This window comes from Manihot esculenta, chromosome 12 (assembly GCF_001659605.2).
Source record: "Manihot esculenta cultivar AM560-2 chromosome 12, M.esculenta_v8, whole genome shotgun sequence".
Taxonomy (NCBI): Eukaryota; Viridiplantae; Streptophyta; class Magnoliopsida; order Malpighiales; family Euphorbiaceae; genus Manihot; species Manihot esculenta.
Window position 1 is genome coordinate 35,151,581 of NC_035172.2, and position 9,891 is coordinate 35,161,471.

Consider the following 9,891-nt stretch of genomic DNA (forward strand, 5'->3'; position numbering starts at 1 on the left):
TGGACAGACTCACCAAATCTGCTCACTTCATCCCAGTTAGGAGCAACTACTCTGTGGATAAGTTAGCGCAGGTGTATGTTGAGGAGATTGTCAGACTACACGGGGTCCCGGTATCTATAGTGTCAGATAGAGGGCCCCAGTTTACCTCCAGGTTTTGGCGGAGTCTGCAGAGTGCTATGGGTACTAGGTTGGATTTCAGCACTGCCTTCCACCCACAGACAGACGGACAGTCAGAGAGGACCATCCAGACCATAGAAGATATGCTCAGAATGTGTGTGCTAGATTTTGGCGGTTCTTGGAAGCAACATCTACCTTTGGTGGAGTTTGCCTACAATAACAGCTATCATGCTAGCATAGGGGTGGCTCCATATGAAGCTTTGTATGGGAGGAAGTGCAGGTCACCCGTTTGCTGGGAAGAGGTTGGAGAGAGGTCCTTAGCAGGGCCTGAGCTTATTGAGATCACCAGCAGGGTGGTGCCCATTATCAGAGAAAGGATAAAGACTGCCACCAGCAGGCAGAAAAGTTATGCAGACATCCGCAGGAAACAGGTAGAGTTTCAGGAGGGGGATCTAGTATTGCTCAAGGTGTCTCCGATGAAAGGGGTGGTTCGATTTGGTAAGAAGGGTAAGCTAGCTCCGCGGTACATTGGACCCTTTGAAGTCCTGCAAAGGATTGGGAATGTATCGTACAAGCTGGACTTGCCTGCTTCTATGGAGAGAATCCATCCGGTTTTCCATGTTTCCATGTTGAGGAAGTTCGTGTCAGATCCGGGCAAGATTCTTAGCGAGCCTGATGTGGAGATCCAAGAGGATCTCACTTATGTTGAACAGCCAGTGCGGATTCTTGACACTCAGATCAGAAAGTTGAGGAACAAGGAAATCCCGATGGTGAAAGTCCTTTGGAACCACCACAATCTGGAAGAATGCACCTGGGAGACACGGGAGTCTATGCTCCGGCAATACCCTCATCTCTTTTAAGGTTAGTCTCTATGTGTTTTATGTGTATGTTATGTTATTTGTTATACATGTACTAGTTGAGGAACATTCGGGGACGAATGTTCTTAAGGGGGGGAGAATGTAATACCCGGCTAGACTCCGGTATCGGAATTCCTACCGTCCGGTGGAATTTGGGTGTCGGAAACCTCTAGAAGGGTAAAAGCATGTTTTTATAAAATGTTTTCATGTATTTTAATGTTTTAAGTATGATTTTAAATAAGTTTTTGCATGAAAATTCTTTAAGGAAAAACCCAGGTTCGGCCGCCGAAACTCACTTTCGGCCGCCGAACATGCATGGACTTTGGGAGGCACGTTAGGCCCCCGAAAGTCTAAGTGAGGGAAGTGCAGGTTCGGCCGCCGAACCTCATGTTCGGCCGCCGAACATTGCATGGATGCGGAGGCACATTCGGCCCCCGAACGTGGCCTGGCCAGCCACTATAAAAGGGTCCCCTTGGTCCGCACGGGCGAGCTTTTTCTCTCCCATTGTCGGCCAAGGTGAGTCTCCACCGCTCCTCCCTCGATCTTGAGTGTTTCCTTTAGATCTTTCATGGTTTTAACAAGTTTATAACTTCGTTTTGAAGATTAGTGAGCTTTGAGCAAGTTTTGAGCAAGTTTTGAGCTTGGAGGCCCAAGGAGCTAGATTTCTCCCAACTCCAAGTTAGATCGCCTCAACCCTCGATCTTCAAGAGGTAAGAGCCGATCTTAAGCTCAATGTATGATTTAAACAAGTTTCATGAAGTTTTAAGGGGGTAGAATGCATGTTAGGGTATATGTTGAACCTATGGGTTTTTGATGACTTTATGAACAATGTAGCTTGATTGTGTGTGAATGAAGTGTTGTAGATGGGGTATATTCATGTTTGAGGCCCCTAGGAACTTGTATGCATGCTTTGGTTGAAAAATATGCATGATTTATGGTTTTGGGAGGCAGGAGGTTCATTTGAACCAAGTTTCTGCCATTTGGCAGAAACCAGGTTCGGCAGCCGAAGGAAGTTTCGGCCGCCGAACCCCTCTTGTGGAGGCAGCTTTCGGCTGCCGAAGGTGCCCCCGAAAAGAGACTTTCGTCTCTGTCTGGCACTTTCGGCCGCCGAAGGTGCCGCCGAACCTAGCTGAGTTTCGTCTCTGTCCAGGACTTTCGGCCGCCGAAGGTGCCGCCGAAGGTGCCCTGTTCAGCCATTTCATGCATATTTTCTGTGATGTTTTCATGATGTTTTAGGGGGTTTTTGGGGGATATATTAGAGTTGTGTTTATATATGTTTGGTCCCTCATTGGAGTCCACCTGTGTAGGTTCGGACCCGAGGAACCGAGGACCCCAGCAGTGAGTGAGCTGCTTCAGTGTCTGGTCAGAGCTAGCCAGAGGTGAGTGGAAACAAGCTTAATGTTTTAAAATCAAGCAATTAAATGTTTTGAGCATGTTTCATGCATCATGATGACATGTAATAGGCTGATTGCATTAGTTCACGAATATGTCGCATTGCATTTTATTTTGTGGTTGTGGGTGAATGCTGTATGATCCAATTAGTCCACGAGACTTAATATATGATATAACAGGAAGACCAGGACCCCATGCTACGGCCTGGCACGAGACTTTATGTATGTATGACAGGAAGACCAGGACCCCATGCTACGGCCTGGCACGAGGCTTTATATATGTTATGACAGGAAGACCAGGACCCCATGCTACGGCCTGGCACGAGACTTTATGTATGTATGACAGGAAGACTAGGACCCCATGCTACGGCCTGGCACGAGACTATGTTGGGACTAATTGGTGACAGGTTCACCCTTGATGTGAATTGTTTGTGATATGATGCATTCCATGAAAGCATGAATTTTAATATAATGTTTTTAGTTTCTGCTCACTGGGCTTTTAGCTCACCCCTCTCCCCTAACCCCAGGTTTGCAGGTACGGGATTGATAGAGAAGAAAAGAAGAGAAAAGTCATATGTATGTAATAGTTAGAGTATGTGGACATGACAATGATAAGAATGTAATGTAAAGTTTGAACAGTTATGTTTATGTAACTATGTTATTGAGGATAGAGTTGTGCTTGACCATAGTATATGTTAATCCCTTGGTATGTACATGATCTTATTTTATGATGTATATGTGAACCAACTCAACACAGGATATATATTGCCCATTGAGGCTTTGATGAAATCCCACAGAGGGATTAATGTTTATGTATATGATGAATATAGTGCATGCACAGGTTGAGTTTGGTGAATGAAGAAAAAGAAAAGTTTTTAATTCTTATGTATGTTTGTTGATCATGTATGGGATTAAACAGGTAAACAGGATGTATGTAGGCTTGCTACGGGTTCCGGCGGCCTTAAGCCGACCTGAATCCTAGCGCCGGTAGCGGTCCGGATTTCCGGGGCGTTACACCTACAGACAGCGCCAATTGATATCCTGAGATCCAGAAAAAAGGTAGGCTCAAAGTATATTTTGGTAAATTTAGTCTGGTTTGTCTTTTCCTTACTTTATTTACTCATTTTTCCTTTTGTTTTATAGTGATACATAATCGTCGTCTTGCGTCTGTATCCTCCTACCACAGTTATGTTGACTATATGTACAAATGTCCTGTATCTTTTTTCATCATTAGACGACTATTTAATTTCATTCGATGCCGTGGAAACACGATTCCAAAAGTCACGGAATTTATTATTTCACGTGCCAAAAGCATAAACGGGATTAGACCTTTCGCGTGTAAGCTTGAACCCGATTTGGCTCCTCAACGCGAATTTTAAACTTATACACAAAGTAAGTCTGCCTGTTGGGTCTTAATAGGGTTCATACTTGAACTTTTCAACATGAATTTAGCATCAACCCAATTATCATTAATATATATATAAAATAATTAATACAGATATTTTTTATGTGTTGATTATAAAATCTAAATCCATAAATAATTCGGTGAATACATGCCGTCTGATCTCAGGGGTATGAATAGTTATTATTTATTTTTTATACTTTAAGAATTCAGATAAAATTTTTTTTTTTAGCGATTTGTATTTTCTCCATAAGAAAACAAAATGAAAGAAAAAGGCAGGCAGGCATGGGCGGCCAAAACTGTTGAAGAGGGACATCCTAGCCAGCTATGGAACGGAGACAAAAAGAAATGATTGAGTTTGCCATCCCACATCTTCCCTCTCTCCAACTCCATTAGGGCTTTTTATTATTATTTTTTTAAATAAACTCCCTCAGGACCCATCCACAACGACCTGCCAAGCATTTTTTTTTCGTTTAATTTTCCTTTTTTTTTTCTAAATTATAACATCTTCTTATAATTTACAACAAACAGATAATTTACACAAACGATATATTAATTTAAAAATTATAAAAATAAAATACATAAACTTATTTTATAATATAAACCCTTCAACTATATTTAAATAATAAAAAGTCTATTTCAACTACAATATCAAGTTTGTTGATAATTTGGTGACGGTCAAGCGCGAAGGGAAGGTACGGCAAGAGTACGTGCCGTACCGGCGATCGAAAAATATTTTAAAGGGGATGAAGGTGTCTTACCAAGAAAAGCTCTTGGTTCCGCTATTGACAGTGTTATTTATTAAATTAAAAAAAATATATTTTATCTTTAATATATAATATTTAAATATTTTTCTTTTTAAATGAAATAAATAATTTATTTAAAATATTTAAAAACTTATTAAATATTAAAAATAATAAAAAAGTATATATTTTTAATTTAATAAGTGTTACTGTCAGTAAATTAACATAGTTAAAATACAATTTTATTGTTAAAAGAATTTTATGTTATAAAATAAAATTTACGTATTTTATTATTTGAACTCTAAATTAATGTATTGTTTCAGTAAATTATCTATTTTTAAATGTATAATTTATATATACCCTCAATAAAAGCTGCCACGTCTGAATTTATTTAAGTTTTTAAATTTTTGCTCAATATTAAATTAATCATTTTATTATTTAAGTTTCGATTTGGATGAGTTTAAGTTTTCGGGTGTGAGATGAAGTCTAGATGATGCTATAATTATTCCCTAAGATACGTACTATTGTGACGTCATATCCACGTTATGTCCACCTAAGCATAACCTCTTTCTATATTTCCCCACTACAGTTTACACAACATTTAATTAATAGCAAATTAAAATTAATTAATAAATAATTGTGATTATGAATTCTAATTTTTTTACCGTAAATTTTAAAATCTTTTATCAAATGTTTAAATTAAAATTAATTTATTAAAAATAAAAATCTAAATACTAAGAATTAATTTATCAAAATTTACTATTAAATTATTTTTTAATTTAATTATTAATAATAATAATTTTTTTAAGTAAAATTGTTAATATTAAATATTATTTTCACTATAAGTCTACGAATGTAATTATCTATTTATTAATAATGGCGGCTTATTAAAAAGTTTAATATATTAATTCACCTCGAATAATTTTTTTAATATGGTAATAAAATTATAAATATTTTTTTAAAAAAATATTTAATATATCATTAATTTATAATTACCTAAAAATTCATTAGTTTAATTATAAATTATTTATAAAAAAATTGATAAAAAATAATAATTACCCACTTTTCAATTTCATTGCCAACCATGTTAGTTGTTATTACTTCTCAATAAAATTTACTCATCATAATATATATAATTATTTTCTCTATGTTTACCAAGTACAGTACAAACATAATTGGTGAAGTCAAGATCATCATATATCTAATCCAACGGCCATAATGAGTGCAAACACTATGATAAACCAAGTCCCACCTAGAATTTTATTTTTATTAAAAACAAAGGAGAGGGGAAAGGTGACTAGCTTTTTTTTTTTTCAAAAAAAAAAAATGTTTTTCTGCAAAAAGTCAAATAGGACGCTTTTCTTTCATCAATCATAATGATATCTTTCACCGCCGATTACAGGGAAGGAGAGATTTGCACCCAAGATTCATCATCATTGCTCTTCATGTTTCTTTTATATGTACCCCAAAAGAAACCCTATTAATCAAATCCCACTAACATTTAAACCCTAACCTAAGTAATTAAGTTCATAAGTTTTTTTCACCCGTGTAGTTTTGATCCAGGTCTATCCTCGTCTCCCTTTCTTTTGTGGAGTGCCATCCAAATTAAGGTGACAAAAGGGTTGACGGAAATCTTCATGCAATCTGGCAGTGGCAGGGGATACAAAACCAAGCTACTGCTAAAATTAACCATATGCATGTCGTCTATTGTTGACTTCTGTTACACAACAGGAAAAAGAAATTCCATTAACCCTTTTGAGACACAAAAGTTTCATGCTTTTGGGGTCAAACAGTAACAAGTGTTGCACAACTTATATTGCTTAAAAAGTTAGGAAACTAATTCCAACTTGAGGAGATGTATGTGAAAAGTGCATCTATACATAAAGAAAGTCATCTTTTATTTCTTTTTCTTTTTCTTATAATGATATTTTTAAAATAAATTTCGAAATTTAATTTTCAAACTCAAAAAAATATTAAATCACTCATTTCATTACCCGTAAAAATAGATATAAAAAAGAAAAATGATTTTTTAGAGTTAACTTTAAAAATAATGTGCTAATATTTATTTCAAATAGAAATTTCAATTTTATTTAATAGTAAAAAAAATTTCAAACCACTCAATTTAGGACTCGTGGATTCCAACAAGACAAAGGGCTCCTTAATACACAGATGCAGAGAGAAAGGAGAAAAGGGAAAGTAGGTTGGCATATTTATGGGTATTGGGTTACTATCATTCTCTTGGTTAAATTCTCTTTGCTTATTTCTCCTAGAAGTTTGAGAGATCCTCTCTTTGTGTTCTTTCTCGTGATTATCTACAGATCGATCTCCTTCTACCAAATATTTGTTTCCTTCTGTTCTTGTAGCTAGCTTTCAGGAAATAGAGATGGCAAGCACCTCTCAAGCCATGCTGAACCAGGGCTTGTTTGAGGAGCAAGAGATGCCTACGCAAATGGGTTTCTTCTCTTTTGCTCCACACTTAAACTTTCCTCAACTGGGTAGTTGCCATCAATCACTCAAAAGCTTTACTATACCTCATTCACTTGTCGCCGATGCACCATCTACTGCTAATCTCGCCGAAACCCTAATCTCATCCGCCGCTGCTAAGCAAAGAGAAGACGTGACAGCTTATTTAGGAGGACCCCATCTCCTTTCCTTGCAAAGATCTAGTGCAAATCTCTGGTAAAGAGATTACGCTTTTGAGAAGACAATATCATGCAAGCAAAGCTCCTTAAGTTCATGGCTTCACTAAAATTTTTTTTCCTAGTTACTAACGTTGTTTTTTTATAAACGAAACAAAACTATATTGGATCTTTCAAGTAGGGAGATGTTAAAGATCCATTGATATGTTAACGGTTCTTGCCGTTGATATGTTAATGGTTCTTGCCGTTGATATGTTAATGGTTCTTGCATCTTCGTTAATTTTCATGCATGAACTCTTACTCTCTCTCTCTCTCTCTCTCTCTCTCTCTCTCTCTCTCTTCATATATGTAAACATAATGAAGTGGGCTGATGTTGGAATTATTTACAGGGCATGGGGAGAGGTGAATGAGTGTTTAAGCAGCAAAAGAAGTGGAGGAGATGATCATCATCTAGGGGTTTCTGCCATGAAAATGAAGAAGATCAAAGCAAGAAGAAAGGTAAGAGAACCTAGGTTTTGCTTCAAGACTATGAGCGATGTGGATGTGCTTGACGATGGTTACAAGTGGAGGAAGTACGGCCAGAAAGTGGTGAAGAACACACTGCATCCCAGGTGAGACGATCGAGTACCCATATATGATTTCAGATTCAAAAAATTTCTGCTTTTCATTTGGTTTTTGTCTAGCTTTTTCTTGCTCCCCAAACACATTCTTTATTATTCTCTCTCTCATTGTCATTATTATGCTCTTGTGTTATCATTATTGTTAGGCTTTTACAGGCTTGCTGCAGGAGATTTTGATTGATAAATCAATATATATAAATATATGAGTGTGTGTGAGAAAATTAATCATCATTTGATAATAAAAATAATTTCATTTAAGGAAGTGGCCAAAAAGAAGTAATTATTAGCTTTTAAAAGAGAAAATCACAATATAAGAAAAGAAAAGTAAAAGTATAAACAAGTTAGACAATATGATAAGGTAAAAAAAAAATAGTTCTTGATTGACCCATTTTCAAGATATCTATGGAGAAATATGTAAGATTTTAAAGAATTCATCAAGTTAAAAATTAGATAAGCAAGAAATATTTGTTAGATAGGAACCAGATTGGCGATATTCCATGGGCATCTATACCTTGTGCATGCAACAGATGTCTCTTTAATTATAGATATAGATTGTAATGAATATCTAGATTATGGTGTGGAGGAAAATTCTACTGCAATGATTTCTGCTTTTTGAATTTGCAAATCCTGCATAATCATATATATGAGTACGTTCCCTATTTGTTTTTGCATGCTTGCATGAATTTTCTTGTGAGCATGAGCTCAGAAGTGGACTCTATACACAGGCGTAGCTAAAGTCAAAAACATGAAAGATCCCTTCATACCCACATGGATTTGACCACTTGACTACAGTTTTTTGGCAGTGGATTTAGCTGAATATATATAAAAGATCAAATAATTAATTAATTTCGTATAGAGAGAGTGAATAATAATTTTTCTAGATAAATTAATTTTCTTATGATATATATATATATATATGCAGAAGCTATTATCGATGTACACAAGATAATTGTCGTGTGAAGAAGCGAGTTGAGAGGCTAGCCGAGGATCCAAGAATGGTGATAACAACCTATGAAGGGAGACATGTTCATTCTCCATCTCATGATCTTGAAGACTCACAAGCTAATTCCCAGCTTAACAATTTCTTCTTCTAAGCTCTACTTTCAATTCCTCCATCATCCTGTTGTTTGTTTATTTTGTCTCATGGAAAAATAAACCAATGTATTATATAATCCTAGCAAATATTAGAATATAATCGTTGTATGTACAATATTTTTATTTTAATTATTGATTATTATGAGATTTGTGTAAATCTTATCGTAATTAATAATTATAATATATTTGTTGTACATATAACGATTGTGCGTAAAATAATTAATGCAATTTTCTTTTTTGTGTAATTTCCTTGGTGCATAAATGAGATGGTTCTTGTTAATTAATAACTCTCTGTTTATAGATAGATGATATTTTTTACATGAGTTCTTTGTTTAGTATAATTTATTTTATATAAAAAAATTAAGAGAATTCTTTTAAAATAAAAATTTTTAAATTAAAAGGAATTAATTCTTTATTTCAAATAAAAAAAGAGAAAATTACTTTTTAGTCCATGAGGTTTAACGTAATTAATACTTCTGTCCCTCTAGTTTGGCGACCAAACACTTAAGTTTCTCAATTTCTTTTCTGTCCAAATTCGTAGTCCTTCTGTCCAAAATAGCGGGATTTTTAGTGAGGGTTAATTTTGTATTGGATCGCAAAAATAGAGAAACATAAGTGTTAATTACGTTAAACCTCAGGGACTAAAAAATAATTTTCCCTAAAAAATTATTAAACATAGAACAGCTCATTTCGTTTCTCTTCTTAGGAAATTCAATTTTATCATAAATTTATGATTTTTATTAATAATTTTCACTTAGAATTGCTAAAAATATAAATTTCACTTCATTAACATCCATGGACATGTAATTTAGTTGTGGGATTGTAAATTTGGGCCTAAAGTGGTCCACCAGAATCATAGGCCCAAAAAGTCTGGACCCAACACAAATTTAAAAATTAAAATTGTATCTATGAAAATTGGAAATTAATTTTAAATAATAACAATTTATGATTTGATTATTAAAATTAATTCAATTAAAACTAAAACCATAATATTCCATTTAAAATAATTTACGTATTTAATATTTGA

The 9,891-nt window shown here is 34.9% G+C and overlaps 1 protein-coding gene across 1 annotated transcript; it reads left to right on the top strand.

The window, feature by feature from the left end:
* The first annotated feature begins 6,695 nt into the window (after positions 1 to 6,695).
* On the top strand, positions 6,696 to 9,144 carry LOC110627970 (probable WRKY transcription factor 13). Its single transcript, XM_021774394.2, has 3 exons — positions 6,696 to 7,189; positions 7,539 to 7,760; positions 8,692 to 9,144. The coding sequence occupies exons 1-3, from the start codon at positions 6,894 to 6,896 to the stop codon at positions 8,861 to 8,863; spliced, it is 690 nt and encodes a 229-aa protein (XP_021630086.1). The 5' UTR covers positions 6,696 to 6,893; the 3' UTR covers positions 8,864 to 9,144.
* Positions 9,145 to 9,891: the final 747 nt, after the last annotated feature.